At 42.1% G+C, this 18,450-nt stretch overlaps 1 protein-coding gene across 18 annotated transcripts in view; it reads right to left on the bottom strand.

Annotated features, from left to right (window-relative positions):
* Positions 1-332: 332 nt before the first annotated feature.
* lrrc8c (leucine rich repeat containing 8 VRAC subunit C) overlaps positions 333-18,450 on the bottom strand; it is a 63,926-nt gene continuing 45,808 nt past the window's right edge. For 16 of the 18 annotated variants that reach the window (XM_068036727.1, XM_068036729.1, XM_068036731.1 and 13 more), the window contains one exon: positions 333-12,546. In XM_068036727.1, the coding sequence (XP_067892828.1) occupies positions 10,255-12,546 (2,292 nt within the window). In that variant the 3' untranslated portion in view covers positions 333-10,254. The remainder of the gene's footprint in view (positions 12,547-18,450) is intronic. The other 2 variants (XR_010975476.1, XM_068036742.1) reach the window with 2 other exon arrangements.

Genomic DNA, 18,450 nt, shown 5'->3' with positions numbered 1-18,450 from the left:
CCATCCAGTACTCCATACATAATTTGATAGCAAGTTAAAAGGTAGTGTAAAATAACTCTACTGTGTGTGTTTCTTTATTATGCCTTTGAATCTGTTGGTATATTTTCCTCTGTTAATTAATGTCAAAAAAATTGGATATGAGTATGAAGCAGTGTGCCCCACGTTATACTTGAGCGTACATTTTTTCCAAAGTTAAGAGGAAAACATATCCTGGTGCTGTAGTATTCTGAGTTCTGTTGTTCATTCTCCAAAGTGTTTATTAACACTACAAGCATGAATGATAAGGACATAAATAAGCAGGCAGTAATCATTAAACAAATTGTATTCTTTTACCAATGTATTTATTTCATTTTAACATGTATGAAATGTTTTTAACAAATTAAAACAGCTTTAAGGTATCATTGGGATAACTACCAGAAGGAAAAGACTTGTCTAATAAACACACTCTGCTGCATTACCATGAGTCAAGATTCACAATACCTTGTACAGTACATAACATTATGTGTCCTAACACACTCCAAATTCTGCACATTTTCCTTTGAAACTCAAGCACCAATGCAAATGAAAGAATTGTGTACACAGTTTATAATTGAACACCCTGACAGCTTTCAAACTTCGTACTAGTTGTGTTGAACAAGCCACCTGTAACATGCTTTTAAACAGTTATTTGTGTAATTAACAAGTTACACCCGATCTGTGGTAATTAGGGAAACATTATTGTGCTTCTTTCAGGAGCTACATTTCTGTGATTGCAATTCTACAGTAATTTGATTGTTCATTTCTTAAAACACAAGAACATACATGGCATAGAATTCTCTTATCGAAATAGCACTAATTTAGTCAGACTCTTGCATGGGGTTCAATTTCAAACATTCTCCTTTACAATTCTTAACCACTTCACACAATGTTTCTAATTGAGACAGCTGTCTGAAAAGGTTGTAAAAACTGCATTAAATAAGCAAATACATCCTTTATACTTATGGGCTATTATGTTTCATTTATCCTTATACTGTTTTGCATTCACGGATAGATACAATAGGAGTCCATTCAAACAACTGTTAAGTGTTAGACATAATCATGTATGATATTTCTATTTGAAATAGAGTTCACAAATACAAAGTTTCACAGTTGACACATTCAGCCTTTTCATACTGTTATTGTCAATAAAATACAATATATTAATAGGTACAGTGTGATAAAAATCAACATTAAAAAATAAAAAGGCAATTTTGTTCTAAATCAGTAGTGGACACACATATCACATAAACAGATGTCAAATGAATAAAATAATGACTTTGGATTACAATAATAGGGTTTTTCCTCATTTGAGGATAAATAGAATTTTCAGGCCAAAAAAAGTACACAAACCTATTATCAACGATACAAGAAACTACAAATAATTACCGTTTTGTTTGCTATAATGAGTAAGTGCATAAGTGAGTGATGATAATATTTTGACCACAAGGAGGCCCTCCTGCAGTTCAATTAGTAATACATCCAATTCACATTGCAGGAGTGACACAGAGAGCAATGCACTGATCTCATGTCAATATTTCCCTTAGAAATATTGAACCGAGTCTCTGTGATACGTATGCATGTTTCTTTGGATGCATTTTCAGGACAGGATATAGCATTGGTGCAAAGCAGTTTAGCTTTGTAAATGATTAAACTTGTGGAAATCAGGTGCAAAGGTCCCACCGACCTTGGAAGTGAAGTGAGCCTCCGTCCTCTTGGGATCTCACTTGGCTTCATTCCAAACGTAAATAAGCCCTTAATCAAAGGAAATCCAGCTTACTGTGAGATATTTCCAATTTATTATGGGATATACTTAACAAAAGTAGTGATTTCCACACATTTATCTAATTGCAATATAATTTCAGGATCCCAAGAAAAAAACATCAAATTGGCCCATATCTGTCGCACATACGTGTGTCTTAACTTACAAACACAGTATTCGATCATGGAGTGATTCTCTTCAAGTATCTTATTGAATAACTTTAAACACACAGTGACTGTTCTTGTCAGTCAACTCTAATGTTCTTTGGTTGAATTATTCAAAATATATTATTTGTTTTAAGGAAGATTTCAAACAGAATACTTCACAGGTTTAATATTTTAACCTGTTAAATCTAGCTTATCAAAGTATTTTTAAAAAATTCTGATTACAAAAGATAACGTGCACTTCCTTCAAAACTAAAGAAAAAGGCAGCATCAGTAATAAAGTGCAGAAAGCAGCTACGAACTACTTTTGACAGAACGAGCCCAGAGCTTGACAGGTAGCATTTGGATAAAAGAGTAATTAAATAAAAATGAACCTCACACCAATAAGATCCTTGCTTTCATCTGGTCTGCTTTTTCTGATTGAGTTAGCATGGTATAACAGTGTGTACTATCTACAGAACGCAACGTAGCAACCAAGGCTCCCTCTACAGGACATCTAGCACCTAGAAGGACAAGAGCAGCAGATGCATGGAAAAACGACTGCCTCCAAATTCTCTTGCTACTCACACGCAATCCTGACTTGGACATATATTGCGGCTCCTTCATCTTCACTGGGTCAAAATCCTGGAACTCACTGCCTAACAGCACCTTCACACGGACTGCAGTGGTGACCCGTGAGCTACTTTCTCATGGGTAACTAGGAATTTCTCCCTGTGTCTGCGTGGGTTTTCTCCGGGTGCTCCGGTTTCCTCCCACAAGCCAAAAGACTTGCAGGTTGATAGGTAAATTGGCCAGTATAAATTGTCACTAGTATAGGTAGGTGGTAGGGAAATATAGGGACAGGTGGGGATGTTTGGTAGGAATGTGGGATTAGTGTAGGATTAGTGTAAATGGGTGGTTGATGTTCGGCACAGACTCGGTGGGCCAAAGGGCCTGTTTCAGTGCTGTATCTCTAATCTAATCGAATGGAAAAGAAATGCTGGCCCTTTCATCGATGCCCAAATCCCAAGAATCATTATTGATGTGCCTTCATGCTAAAGAACCCATAGCATTAACTGAAGTAAAGTACGAAGCTCTCCTGGTACACTGTCCACCATTCCTTCCTCAATCAATACCGCCAAAAACAGATTGTTCAACAGGTTATTCATCTCAAAAATTGTTGCAATTCAAAAGTGCAATTCCAAGTAACTCACTGGGAAGTGATTTTGAGATGTTTTTGACAGGTGCAAGTACTTCCTTTATCCATGCTGTTGCTGGGCCAACACAAACATTTTTTTAACAACAGTCAATTTTAGTAGCTCTCCATAGAACCAGGTTAACAAAACCTCTGAGGAAACTCCAGAGTGGATAAGGTGATGGAATGTGCCCAAAATTATATTTTTGGGCTTACTAAGACTTTTTGCATTTTATATCCTGCCACAGCATCCTAATAACATCAGAAGAAAAAAAAAATCCCTAATTAACTTGCCTCCAGCTACTTCAAAAGGTCCACAACTCTGGCAAAAAAATTAGAGGAGAATGAGTTTTTTTTTAACGCAAGTTGTCATGATCTGGTATGCACTCCCAGAAAGAGTGATGAAGCAGATTCAATGATAACTCTCAAAAGGGAACTGGATAGATTGTATACACAAAAAGGAAATAAAATTGCATAGCTGTAGAGAAAGAGCAGGGGAGTGGAGCTAACAGGGTAAGTCTTTCTAAGAGCCAGCACAGGCAAGATGGGCCAAATGGTCTCCTGTGCTGTATCAATCCATGATTCCTGCCTCACACACAATAAAACCTTTGTGCAACATTCATATTTGCACTGGGAAGCAAAATCAATTGGTTGTCTCAAATAACATGGGTATTTTATTTGAAACAAATGACAGCAATATCCTGTTGAACATGACACAGTCATATGACATTCCTCTGAAATGCCATTGTAACAGAGGTACTAATCCATTTATTTCAAACAAGTTAACACCTCCATTATGATAATGCACAGAAGGATGTTATAAGAGGACATTAAGGGCTTGTATACTAGTAATGCAAAGAGTAATTTTATAGGCTGTAATCTCCCATTGAATCAGTATTGTCAAATACATTCAGGTTTGCTGTTGCCTTTATTCTATCATTGCTCCTGATTCCCCTTTGGAGCTTAGGGCTGTGAGAAATGAAGGCACAGCCACCAATGGTCAAGCAATTAAAATCAGAGATGCTTGAGAGGCCAGCATTAAATGAGCGCAGATATCTCAGAGGGTTGTGGGGCTGGAGGGGATTACAGAGATAAGGAGGAGTGAGGCTATGGATGGACTTGAAAACATGAATGAGAATCATAAAATCAAGGCGTTGCGACAAATGGTGCTCAATATAACTCAATATAAAAAGGACACGGGCAGCAGCGTTTTGGATTACCTCAAAAGCAAGACTTTCTTTCCCAACCAGGTTGTCAGAGGGTCAAGATATCAAATGGAGGAAGATATTCCTACATGTGGAGAGGGAGAGGGAGAGGGAGAGGGGGAGGGGGGGGGGGTGCGGTATTCAAAGGATAAGTCAACCCAAGCTGCTCTCGTACATCAACAAGTAACTGGTGATGGGAGTGCCATCTTTACAGACTGGTCACAAACTGTTTGCTTCTCGCTGAAAGAATGGTATATGGCACAGGGCAAGGCGAGGAGACTAAAATTGAAAGAAAGAGCACTTGACAGGGCCGTACATTATAGTTCAGGTAGATTCTTGGCATTGTTGGAAATACAGATCTGAGCCTGGGATCCTCCTCTTGTACTGGGGATATTCTGTTGTGCACAAATTCTGTGCACAACAATACTAATCGCTGGCCCTTATTTCTAAGTTTAAAACTCCCCCACATTTCTAGCTTATAGGTGAAGGAATGTATTTTTGGACTTTCCATGGATTGTGAGGTGCAAAATGAAAGCACGCTGCTTTTAGCTGTACATGCAAGTAGCTTCTAGATGCTTTTAATTTATTTTTACTTTTCCTTCATTGTCTTCATTTAGTTAAAAAGTGGTTTTAGTCATAATACATGAATTTTGAAAACAGCTAAATGTTAAACTGTACACACAATCTTCTGTTATATAAAGTATGGAATGTGAAAAGGTCAGTTGGTCCATTTGCCCAAACCATCCAACAATCCATAGACAACATACACTGCCACGTGATCTCCCTGACATTTAGTTTTCTCAAGCAAGAAAATAATGATGCAGTAAACTTCAAGAAGATGGCTCTAAAATTTCTCCTTGATAACCAAAAGCAATGAAGTGATATATCCTCACTCTTTTTCTAAGACTCCCATTATGTTAGCGCCACACAAATGCCAGGCAATGACCATCTCCAACAAGAGAGAATCCAACCATCCTCCCTTGGGATTCAATGGCATTACCATCGCTGAATCCCCATCATCAACATCCTGGGGATCACCATTGACCAGAAACTTAACTGGACCAGCCACATAACTACTGTGGCTACAACAGTAGGTCAGAGGTTAGGAATTCTGCACCGAGTAACCCAGCTCCTGACTCCCGAAAGCCTGTCAGGAGTGTGATGGAATACTCTCCACTTGTCTGGATGAGTGCAGCTCCAACAACACTCAAGAAGCCTGACATTATCCAGGACAAAGCAGCCCTCTTGATTGGCACACTATCTACCACCTTCAACATTTACTCCCTCCACCACCGATGCACAGTGGCAGCAGTGTGTACCATATACAAGATGCTGTGCAGCAACTCACCAAGCCTTCTCTGACAGCACCTTCCAAACCCGCGATCTCTACCATCCAGGAGGACAAGGGCAGCAAATGCATGAGAATACCACCACCTGCAAGTTCCCCTCCAAGCCACACACCATCCTGACTTGGAACTATATCGCCATTCCTTCACTGTCATTGTGTCAAAAACCTGGAACTCCTCACTGTGAGTGTACCTACACCACATGGACAGCAAGAGAACTTTTTTAGCCAACATGTAACAAGAGAGGGGGTGCAATTCTAGATTTAGTCTTTAGTAATGAAGCTGGGCAAGTGGATGAAGTAACAGTGGGTGACCATTTTGGAGATAGTGAGCATAATAGTTAGTTTTAGCATAATCATGGAAAAAGACAAGGATAAAACAGGAGTAAAAGTTCTAAATTGGGGAAAGGCAACTTTTACAAAACTGAGAGGTGACCTGGCAAAAGTGGACTGGGTGCAGCTACTTGAAAGAAAATTAATGGCAAACCAGTGGGAGGCATTCAAAAGCAACATTCTACGGGCACAGTGTAGACATGTCCCCACAAAGAAAAAGGGTAGTACTGTCAAATCTAGAGCCCCCTAGTTATTTAGAAGCTTACACAGTAAGTTAAATCAGAAAAAGAAAGCTTATGACGATCAGAAAAAAACTTAATATTTTAGAAAGCCTAGAGGAGTATAGAAAGTGCAGGGGTGAAGTAAAAAAGGAAATTAGAAAAGCAAAGACAGGACATGAAAAATTATTGGCAGGTAAAATCAAGTAAAACCCGAAGATGTTTTATCAGTACATTAAGAGTAAGAGGATAACGAAAGAAAGGATAGGCCATATCAGAGATGTAGAAGGGAACTTATGCGTGGATGCAGAAGACTTGGGCAGGGTTCTTAATGAGTTTTTTGTCTCTGTCTTCAAAAAGGAGAGGGTTGCTGCAGACATTGTAGTTATAGAGGAGGAGTGTGAAATATTAGATACAATCAGCATAATAAGAGAGGGTCTGACATCCTTGAAAGTGGATAAATCACCAGGGCCAGATAGATTGCATCCCAGGTTATTAAAGGAAGCCAGGGAGGAAATAACGGATGCGCTGAGGATCATCGTCAAATCCTCACTGGTTACGGGCGTGGTGCCAGACAATTGGAGGTATGTGAACATTGTACCATTGTTTAAAAAGGGTGGCCTATCTCTTGCACATAATTATAGGCTGGTCAGTCTGACCTCAGTGATGGGTAAATTATTAGAATCAATTCTGAGGGACAGGATGAACTGTCACTAAGAAAGGTACAGATTAATCAGGGATAGTCAGCATGGATTTGTTAACGGAAGGTCAGGTCTTACTAACTTGATTGAGTTTTTTGAGGAAGTAACAAGGAGGATTGATGAGGGTAGTGCAGTGGATGTGGTCTACATGGATTTTAGTAAGGCATTTGACAAGGTCCCGATGGCAGACTGGTCAGTAAGGTGAAAGCCCATGGCACACAGGGGAATGTGGCAGGTTGGTTCCAAAATTGGCTCAGTGGCAAGAAACAAAAGATAGTAGTGGACGGATGTTTTTGCGAATGGAAAGTGGTTTCCAGTGGCATTCCACAGGGCACAGTGTTGGGTACCTTGCTGTTTGTGGTATATATTAATGATTTGGACTTAAATGTGGGAGGCATGATTGGAAAATTTGCTGATGACACAAAAAATGGCCATGTAGTTGATAGTGAAGAGGATAGATGTAGACTCCAGAATGATATCAATGGTTTGGTTGAATGGGCGGAAAAGTGGCAAATGGAATTCAATCCGGAGACGTGTGAGGTATTACATTTGGGGAGGGCAAACAAAGCAAGGGAATACACAGTAAACGGGAGCATATTGAGAGGGGTAGAAGAAGCGTGACACCTTGGAGTGCATGTCCACAGGTCCCTGAAGGTGGCAGGGCAGGTAGAGTGGCGAAGAAGGCATATGGAATGCTTTCCTTTATTGGCCGAGGTATAGAATACAAAAGCAGGGATGTAATGCTGGAACTGTATAAAACACTGGTTAAGCCACAGCTGGAGTATTGAGTACAGTTCTGGTCACCACATTGACAGGAAGGACATAATTGCTCTGGAGACAGTACAGAAGAGATTTACAAGAATGTTGCCAGGGCTTGAAAGTTGCATCTATGAGAAAAGATTGGATAGGTGAGGGTGGTTTTCCTTAGAACAGAGGAGGCAGAGGGGTGACTTAATTGAGGTGTACAGAATTATGAGGGGCTTAGATAGAGTAGACAGGAAGGACCTGTTTCTCATAGCAGAGAGGTCAATTACCAGGGGGCACAGATTTAAGGTGACTGGTAGAAGGTTTAGAGCAGACATGAGGAAAAACCTTTTCACCCAGAGGGTGGAGGGTGTCTGGAATTCATTGCCAGGAATGGTGGTGGAGGCAGAAACCCTCGAATCATTTAAAAGGTGCTTGGACATGCACCTGAGGTGCTGTAACCTGCAAGGCTATGAACCAGGTGCTGGAAGGTGGGATTAGACTGGGGGGGGGGGGGGGGGGCTAGTTTTTTTGTCCGGCACGGACATGATGAGCTGAATGGCCTCTTTCTGTGACGTAATTATTCTATGGTTTCTATGGTTCTGGCAGTGGTTCAAGAAGGTGGCTCACCAAAACCTTCTCAAGGGCAACTAGGGATGGACAACAAATGCTGATCTTGACAGCGATGCCCACCTCCCATGAAAGAATAAAAAAAATTACTGCTAAGTGCTTTTGCATTTCACATTGGTGCTTAAGCAGCATTATAACTCAGCAGTAGCTTGGCTCTCTGACATTTTAGCTCTATGAATGAAACCACCAGCAGTAGATGGTTGTGCACCCTCTGCTGTTGAATAAGTTGTAGTATTACCTTGGATCTGGTGTGACGGTGCTTTTTGTGTTTAAAGGAAAGTGTCTGTTGGGCAGCTTGCACTCATTATAAACTTAAGTCTTTTTAATGTTAAAAACATTAACTAGTGAATTTCCTTTCCATTATAAGTGTGGGAATATGAATATATAATGAGAAGAAAGATGACACAGAGGTGTGATTTAAAAAAGAGAACAGGAAATAAGGCTTTGTAGAGATAAAGTACATGCTAATGTAAGTGTGTTCATATATCTAGACTGGCAGAGTGGAGCTGTGCACCATCTGTAAACAGATACTATCTCTTAGTTGAACTCAGTGCTAACACCAACGGTCACGCATTCTACAGCGTAACTCTGGTCTGCAGGCACATATGATTTAGGCCTTGTAATCTCAGATTGGCAGGTGTAGTATAATGGCAAGCTTGCACTTTTAAACCTAAGTTCTAAATTACCCTCTCCCCACAAATAAAATAAGTAATTGTGTATACACACACGCATAGGTGCATAGTGCTTCTTTCAGTATTCTTCTTAAAAATAACCTGTCGTTTGGTCAGTTTGAGGCCATATGTCTTTAATTCTTGTCACTATCCTTCTAATTACCTTTTTGACTATATCACGCGGCTCCTACCATGCTTTGCCAACCTACATATTGTTAAGAACATTCCTTGAAATATACTGAATACTTTTTTTTAAACCAACAGCTCCTTAGCAGCAGTTCAGTCTCCCATGTTCTACAACATCGCAGCCACAATTTTGAAATGCTACACTGTAACTCGGTCACAATCTTCCACTGCCTTGTAGACTGTTTAGAGGCAGTTCAAACTGATAAGACTGCGCACCAGCGTACCTCAGGTCCCAGTTACATGCTTAGCATTAGTTCCGCAGCCTCCAAATACAGCAATGTTCTAAATAAGCAACATTGAGGCATAATGGTTACACCCCCCATCAACCCCTGTCTTCCCCACGCCCAACCCTCCAGTGCCCCTTCAGCTAGCACCAGCTCATAGTGGGTTACACAATCCTTTTGTTTTAGTGCAAAATCCTATTTTCCCTGCCAGCACATTGCATTGAATAAATGATAAGCAATGAGCATTTAAATCAGTTTGTGGTATCCTTTGCGTGGCTTAGTGGCATGTTATATTTGCTTGTGCAGCAGTTTTGGGGTATTAATACCCTACAAAAGGCACATTTTTTTTCAATTGATATTTTTCGTAAAATAAATAAATTTGGGAAAAACCACCATCTTGTCTGACTCCTGTTTTCTGAGAACAGGTTCTGATTTTATATATATTATATAGTTTTAGAAAAGGCTGGTCATATCTTCACGCACAGAGGTTCTGTCAGTCGTGTCTGCACTGATCATCTTTTTTTCCAGTGCAGGACGGCAATGATCTGCTCTAAGTTTCCTCTGGCACTAATCCAGAATCTTTGTAATGCAGTAAAATCCACTCATCTGAAAATTTTAACCATAATCGTGGTGAGACACTAATTATTGAATTGTCACTAATTCCATCCATTGTTTCATAAAGCACAGCTACAAATGGTGGATTATAAAATACAAGATTAATGTAAAAATGTTGGCAGTAACTCTTGAGTTATACACATTTAAAAGCAAAACAAAGAAGAAGAACCTACACCCAGCTCACAACAGACTCACCCATCAAGGGTCACGTGACCTGAAAAGTGGCGACATTATGGCTGAAACTTAGACTGCCCTTTTGCCAACACTCTATTCCATTTTCATTTGTTCCCTGACGTCAGAAGGCAGCACGTCAAACAAGGCGTCCTCTACAAGCAGCCCACTTCGCTTCAGTGACCGGCATGCCCCCAGCTCTGCTGGCAGCCCTTCAAAATGGTTACCCTTCAGTTCCAGCACGGTGAGATGCGCCAAGTTACCAATCTTTGGTGACAGGACCGACAGGTTGTTCTTGCCAATTTTTAGCGTCTTCAGCTTTTTGCAAAAGTACAGCTCGTCTGGCAAGCTCTCCACTTTATTGCCAGTGATGATAAAGTCCTGCAGGTTTTGGAGGACGCCTATCTCGGGTGGGATGAACCGGATGTCATTGTGGCCCAAGTCCAAGGATCTCAGCTTGTTGCAAAGGAAGAGGTGCGAAGGCAGAACCTCGATCTTGTTGTGGTTAAAGTAAAGACGTTCTAGGCTCGATAGCTTCTTGATGTGTTCCGGGATGTAAGTTATACTGTTATGCCACATCTTGAGGCAGGTGAGTTTGCGGCAATGTTGAAAGCTGATAATTTCCTCAACGGATTTCAGATTGTTTTCCTTCAAGTCAAGTTCTTGAAGATTGATCAGGCTGAACACGGCGTGGGGTATTCGCTCCAGGTCACAGTGAATAAGCTCGAGCTCGGTCAGATTGACCATTTTTTTCAAGCTATTGAGCATCACTAACTTGGTGCCATCATTTTGAATGCACAACGTTTGGAGGTGACTTGAAGTTTCAACAATTGGAGGTGGGATTTTGGTCAAGTTACTTTTAATGGAAAGAACCTTGAGACTTTTGAGTTCCCTCAAGGACTCCAGTGTGATGTTCTTAGAAAGGTCAGGACTCAAAGAGCCTTGAAGATGCAACTCTTCCAAACACTTCAGTCCATACATCCAATGTGGGAGCTCCCGGATATCATCAAACTTGACTCGTAAAACCTTGAGATTTTCCTTCAGGAATGCCAGAGCAGCACTGTGGATCTTGACCGAGCATTGGTACAGAGACAACTCCTGGAGATCCTCAAGCTGCACAATGGTCGCTGGTATGGTGACATTATTGATTATCTCCAGTTTTAGAGACTGCAATTCCGTCAGCTCAAACACAGTATCCGGTAACCCCGAGAGCATGAAAAGCTGCAACTCCAGCCTATTCTGAGCATTTGTTTGCAGCCGCTGACGGAGTTTATCTGGGGTCCACTCATTGTTCAGGTTCAACTGCTTCAGTTTATTCTCACTAACTTCCGAAAGGAACACTGCGAACCTCTTGGAATACAAAGGGTCATACTGATCTATCAGGTGTAGCATGAAGGCAAAGTCGTTTTTGACATCTGGGATGTCATCGATCCCAGTCTCTTGCCGCACATACTCAAAGGAGTATTCTTTAAGGGAACGGTAAAACAGCCAGTACAGTGTATAAAGGCAAGTTAGGCCATAGACACTAACAAAACATAGATAGCAAATAGACAGTTTGGAGAACAGGTGAGCCATGGTGTGATTACAGGAAAACTTACAGTAGCCTGTCATCTCCTGAATGTTGACCTCGCAATCCACAGTGAAGTTAACTTTGGAGACAAGGATACTGTTATATGCAATGATAAAAATGAACTTAATGACTTTGATGATGGTCTGACGCACGTACATGGAATAGAGAAGATCCCCCTCTTCGACATGCAGTCTGAATTTTTTGACTTTCTCAAACAATGCTTTTGCCTGCTCACCTTCCTTTTTGTCCAAGGCACTGACTGTTGGCTTCTCCACCACTATCTTCTCGGGAATAGATCGCAAGGACTGCGTTTTCACCAGGTTGCCTTCCGAGTTAGACAAGCCCGGTGCTACCCTGACCTGGTGATTCTTCTGGCTGCTCTTATTGTCCTTTTCCTCGGGATTTTCACCAGAAACTTCAGACAGAGCACGGGTTGTCCACAGCGAGTCAAAGCACTTCCCCAGTATTGAGATGAAGTGCTCGATTTTTGAACTGGATCCAGGGAATTTGAACCAAAAATTGCTACACAGCATGAAGATCAGGGTGTGTATCAGGACAAGATAGGGGAAATACTTGGCATACCAGTGCAGTGCACGTTCATAGCACATTTGGTTTATAAAGCTGTATTGTTGAAGGTCAAGATTTGTTTTCAGTCCTTTCATTTCATCAGAAGGACGAGAGGATGGGTGTGATACTGGCAACACTGCTGGTGTTACAAATTGACTAGAAGAAATGTTGACAAGAGTTTGATTTTTAACAGGATGCAAGCTGTGGGGTGAATTTCGTTTAGGAAGACAAATAATCTTGTCTTGCATTACCTGGGAAAGAGACAGAAAGGACAACAAGCCATTAAAAAGTATAACTTCTGTGCAAGTTTAAATAGAAATACTTATTGATGAATCATATAATCATAGAAATTATAACACAAGAGGTCATTCAGTCCATTGTACCTGTGCTGATTTCAGCTTTTCAATTAGTGATACACTCTCTACATAAAATATAAAAATATTAAAATGATTTGCTTGCAGTAAATAAAGAAATAACTTATGTGAAGCCTTTCAGATCACAAAGTGCTTTACAGCTGGTGAAGTACATTTGAAGTGTTGTGATGGAGGAAACACAAGTTTAATGCAGGAAGGTCGCACAAAGAGCACAGTGATAAACAACTAAATAATCCCTTCTTTTACTGATGTTGTTTGAGGGGTAAACATTGGCCAGGACAGAAGATTACAACAAATATACAGCCCAGAAACAGGCCATTCGGCCCAACTAGTCCGGCTTTTATAACTACATAAGAATTAGCAGCAGGAATAGGCAATTCAGCCCCTCGAGCCTGCTCCGCCATTCAATACAATCATGACTGATCTCAACTCGGCTTCAATTCCACTTTCCTGCCCGTTCTCCATAACCCTTCAACCCAATTACTGATTAAAAATCTATCGCTCTCCTCCTTAAATTTACTCAATGTCCCGGCATCCACCGCACTCTGGAGTAGTGAATTCCACAGACTCACGACCCTTTGAGAGAAGTAATTTCTCCTCATCTCTGTTTTAAATCTGCTACCCCTTATCCTAAAACTATGACCTCTCATTCTAGACTGCCCCACAAGAGGAAACATCCTCTCTACGTCTACTTTGTCAACCCCCTTAATCAACTTATATACCTCAATTAGATCTCATTCTTCTAAACTCAAAAGCGTAAAGGCCTAAACTGCTCAATCTCTCTTCATAAGACAAACCCCTCATCTCTGGAATCAACCTAGTGAACCTGCTCTGAACTGCCTCCAATGCAACTACATCCCTCCTCAAGTAAGGGGACCAAAACTGTGCGCAATACTCCAGGTGCAGTCTCACTAATGCCTTATACAGTTGCAGCAACACGTCCCTACTTTTATACTCTATTCCTTTAGCAATAAATGCTGAAATTCCATTTGCCTTCCTTATTACCTGCTGCACCTGCATACTAGTTTTCTGTGATTCATGCACAAGGACATCCAGATCCCTCTGCACCGAAGCACTCTGAAATTTCTCTCCATTTAGATAATAATTTGCCTTTCTATTCTGCTGACCAAAATGGATAATCTCACACTTATCCATGTTAAACTCCATCTGCCAAATTTTGGCCCAGTCACCTAACCTATCCATATCCATTTGTAAATTTCTTATTTCTTTATTGCAACTTACTATCCCACCTGTTTTAGTGTCATCTGCAAATCTGGCTATAGTACCTTCGACACCTGCATCCAAGTCATTAATATAGATTGTAAATAGTTGGTGCCTGAGGACTGAACCCTGTGGCACCCCACTAGTTACATCTTGCCAACCAGAAAAGGACCCATTTATCCTGACTCTCTGTTTTCTGTTGGTTAGCCAAACCTCTATCCAAGCTAATAAATTGCCCCTAACCCCATATGATCTTACCTTGTGTATTAACCTTTTGTGCGGCACTTTATCAAATGCCTTCTGGAAGTCCAGATAAACTACATTTACAGGATCCCCATTATCCACTTTACTTGTCACATCTTCGAAGAACTCTAGCAAATTAGTCAAACACTATTTAACCTTCATAAAACCATGCTGACACTGATGGATTGCGCTTTGACTTTCTAAGTGTCCTGTTATTACTTCCTTAATAATGGATTCTAACAATTTCCCAATGACAGATGTTAAACTAACTGGTCTATAGTTTCCTACTTTCTGCTTCCCTCCCTTTTTGAATAAGGGCATTATATTAGCATTTTTCCAATCCACTGGAACCTTTCCCACATGCAGGGAATTTTGGAATATTATAACCAATGGATCCACTATCTCCGCTGCCACTTCCTTTAAGACCCTAGGATGTAGGCCATCAGGCCCTGGGGACTTGTCTGCCTTCAATCCCAATAGTTTGCTCAGTACTTTTTCCCTGGTAATGAGTGTTCTAAGTACCTCCCTTTCTATAACCTTCGCATTATCTGTTACTCCACCATGAAAACTGAGGCAAAATACTGATTTAGTGTCTCCGCCATTTCTGTGTTCCCCTCTATCAACTGCCCAGTCACGTCCTCCAAGGGACCAACATTCACTTTAGCTACTCTCTTCCCTTTTATACACTTATAGAAGCTTTTGCTATCCGTTTTTATATTTTGCGCTAGTTTTCTTTCATAATTTACCTTTGCTCTCTTTATTACTTTTTTAGTAACCGTTTGTTGATCTTTAAAAGTTTCCCAATCTTCCAGCCTGCCACTGGCCTTTGCAATATGGTATGCCTTAGCTTTTGTCTTCATGTTATCCTTAACTTCCTTGCTTAGCCACGGATGTTTTTTCCCCTTCTTAGAATCTTTCTTCCTCTCTGGAATATATTTTAGTTGGGAGGAATTGCATATCTCCTTAAACATCTGCCACTGCTCATCAACTGTCCTACCTTTTAGTCTTCCTGCCCAGTCCACTAGGGCCAAATCTGTCCTCATACCTATATAATTACCTTTGTTTAACTCCAGAACGCTAGTGTGGGACTCCAGTTTCTCGCCCTCAAACTGAATTTGAAATTCTAGCATGCTATGATCACTCTTCCCTAGAAGATCCTTAACGATGAGATCATTAATTAATCCCACCTCTTTACATAATACCAAATCTAGAACAGCCTGTTCCCTGGTTGGTTCCACAACATATTGCGCCAAAAAACAATCTCTAATACATTCAATGAACTCTCAATTGAGGCTAACCTTGCCAATTTGATTAATCCAGTCTATATGCATATTAAAATCACCCATGATTATTGCCGTACCTTTCTTACAAACCCCCAGTATTTCCTGGTTTATACTGTGCCCCACTGCGGAACTACTGTTTGGGGACCTATAGATTACTCCCACCAGTGACTTCTTTCCCTTGCTATTTCTTATTTCTACCCAGACTGATTCTACATCTTGATCTCCAGTGCCTATATCGTTTCTCACCACAGCACTGATCTCTTCCTTTACTATCAAAGCTTCCTTCCTGCCTATCCTTCCGAAATACTGAGTACCCTTGCATATTCAATTCCCAAACCTGGTTTCCCTGCAACCACGTCTCAGTAATTGCCACTAAAGCATACCCATTGGTCTCTATTTGCACTGTTAGCTCATTAATTTTATTCCAAATGTGCATTCAGATACAAAACCTTTAAGATTGTTCTATTATCAAATTTCCCTACTCTTGTACGATTCCTTGGTGCAATATGACATTCACACATTCTGTCCCTTCCTTTTATTTTCTGGTAACAATCAGCCTCACCACTAATCTGCACTCCTACCTTCTCCTTTAACTTTGACTTCCTAATTTTTCATGCAACTGAACCCTCCACCCTACTATTTAGTTTAAAGCCCTATCTACAGCCCTAGTTATGCGATTCACCAGGACTCTGGTCCCAGCATGATTCAGGTGGAGCCCAGCCGATCTGAACAGCTCCCTCCTTCCCCTGTACCGGTGCCAATGTCCCATGAATTCAAACCCATATCTCCCACACCAATCTTTGAGCCACGCATTTACCTCTTTAATCTTATTGACCCCGTGCCAATTAGCTTGTGGCTCAGGTAGTAATCCAGAGATTATTACCTGTTTGGTTCTGCTTTTTAATTTAGCCCCTAGCTGCTCATATCCCCTCAGCAGAACCTCTATCCTCATTCTACCTATATCGTTGGTACCTACGTGGACCACAACAACTGGATCTTTCACCTCCCACTCCAAGTTCCTCTGCAACCCAGCTGAGATATCCTAAACCCTGGCACCAGGTAGGCAACATAGCCTTTGGGACTCTCGATACTGGCCAGAGAGAACAGTGTCTATGCCCCTAACTATACTATCCCCGATTACGACTACATTTCTCTTTTCTCCCCCCACTTGAATGGCTCCCTGTACCACAGTGCTATGGTCCCACTCAAGCCTCCTCTCATCCTTCCTCCTCACTCTATCAGCATCATATTCTATTCCCATCTCCCTCAAATGCTTAGCTAACTCGCTGTTAAATGCATCCAAGTATTGACATCAACCACTCCCTCTGGTAGTCACTTCCACATTCTCAGCACTTTCTGAGTAAAGATGTTTCTCTCCTGAACTCCCGAATTGATTTCTTGGTGATTACATTATATTGATGGCCTCTAGTTTTGCACCAGAGTAGAAACACTCTGTGTTTAATCTAACAAAACCTTTCATAAGTTTATGGAGGTCACCCCTCAGTCTTCTCTTTCCAACAGAAAAGAGCTATCGCCTGTTCATCCTTTCCTGATCAGAATAACCTCGCAGTTCGGGTATCATCCTTGTAAATCATTTTTGCAACCTCTCCTGTGCCTCTATACATGTGTGGAGACAGTGGCATTGGCCAGAATCTTTCCCTTGGCGGACAGGAGCCTTCCACTGACCGAAAGGTCGGTGGCAAACCCGCCTCAACCTGGCCTGGGAATCTAGACGCATTTTATGGTCCAAAGGCCTTTAATTGGTCTGAGGCGGGGCTTCTACCTCATTGAGGCAGGAAGTTGCGCCTAATGGAGCTGCCGGCCAATCAGCGGGCCGGCAACTCTTAGTCCTAGCAGCGCCATTGGGAGTGGTGGCCACTACTGGGACTACACCCAGCTTCAGCAGGAAGAGGAAGGCTGGCCCTGAATAGATGATGAGTTTTTGGGGTCTCGCTGTAGGTGATCACTTGGGCCCCGACGAGGCAAGGGGGTGGGGGGGGGGGGGGGGCGGTCGAAGGCGGCGAGGGGCGTGCTGGGATTTGGGGATGGTTGGGGCATCAGGACAGCCCTCCCCCGATCAGGAGGGCACCATCCCCACCCCCCCTCCCACCCCACAACCCCAGGCTGTCAGAAAGCTGCCTGCTTTTGTCAGGCAGCTTTTCTCAAGCATGTGCTGCCTGAACAGCCAAGGGTAAAATCCCTGTGGTGGCGGTCGAAAGCCCGTAACTGGCCGTCAACTGACCACTTGATTGGTCTGGGGCGGGCGGGCCGTTTCCTGCCGCCGCCGCCCTGCGTAAAGTGGTGGCGGAGGCGGAGCGGGTCAGGAAGGCCCCCCGAGTCTCCCGCTCCATTTTATGCCCCCCCAACCCCCCTCCCACCAGCCCACTCTTTGGGGAGCGTAAAATGTTGGGCATAGTGTGGGGAGACAGTGGCATTGTGGTAATGTCGCTGGTCTGGTAATCTGGAAACCCAAGCTTATACTATCGGGACATGGGTTCAAATCCAGGCAAATGGTGGAATTTGAATACAATTAATAAATCTGAAATGAAAAGCTCGTCTAATGATGGCCATGAAACCATTGTCGATTGTAATAAAAACCCATCTGGTTCACTAATGTCCCTTAGGGAAGGAAATCTGCTGTCTTTACCTGGTCTGGCCTACATCTGACTCCAGACCCACAGCAATGTGGTTGACTCTTATAAGGCCGAACAAGCTACTCAGTTGTATTAAACTGCTCCAAAGCCCAAGAAAAGGAATAAAACCAGACGGACCACCTGGCATTGACCTAGGCACCAGAAACAACCATGGCAGACCCAGCCCTGTTGACCCTGCAAAGTCCTCCTTACTAACATCTGGGGGCTTGTGCCAAAACTAGGAGAGCTGTCCCACAGACTAGCCAAACAACAGCCTGACATAGTCAGACTCATGGAAACAGACCTTGCAGACAATGTCCCAGACACTACCATCACAATCCTTGGGTATGGCCTGAGGTGGTGGAACAGTGTTATACAGTCAGGAGGGAGGTGCCCTGGGA

Source organism: Heterodontus francisci, chromosome 8 (genome assembly GCF_036365525.1).
Source record: "Heterodontus francisci isolate sHetFra1 chromosome 8, sHetFra1.hap1, whole genome shotgun sequence".
NCBI lineage: Eukaryota > Metazoa > Chordata > Chondrichthyes > Heterodontiformes > Heterodontidae > Heterodontus > Heterodontus francisci.
Note: the sequence above shows the minus strand (reverse complement) of the source record. Positions and strands in the feature narration are given on the sequence as shown.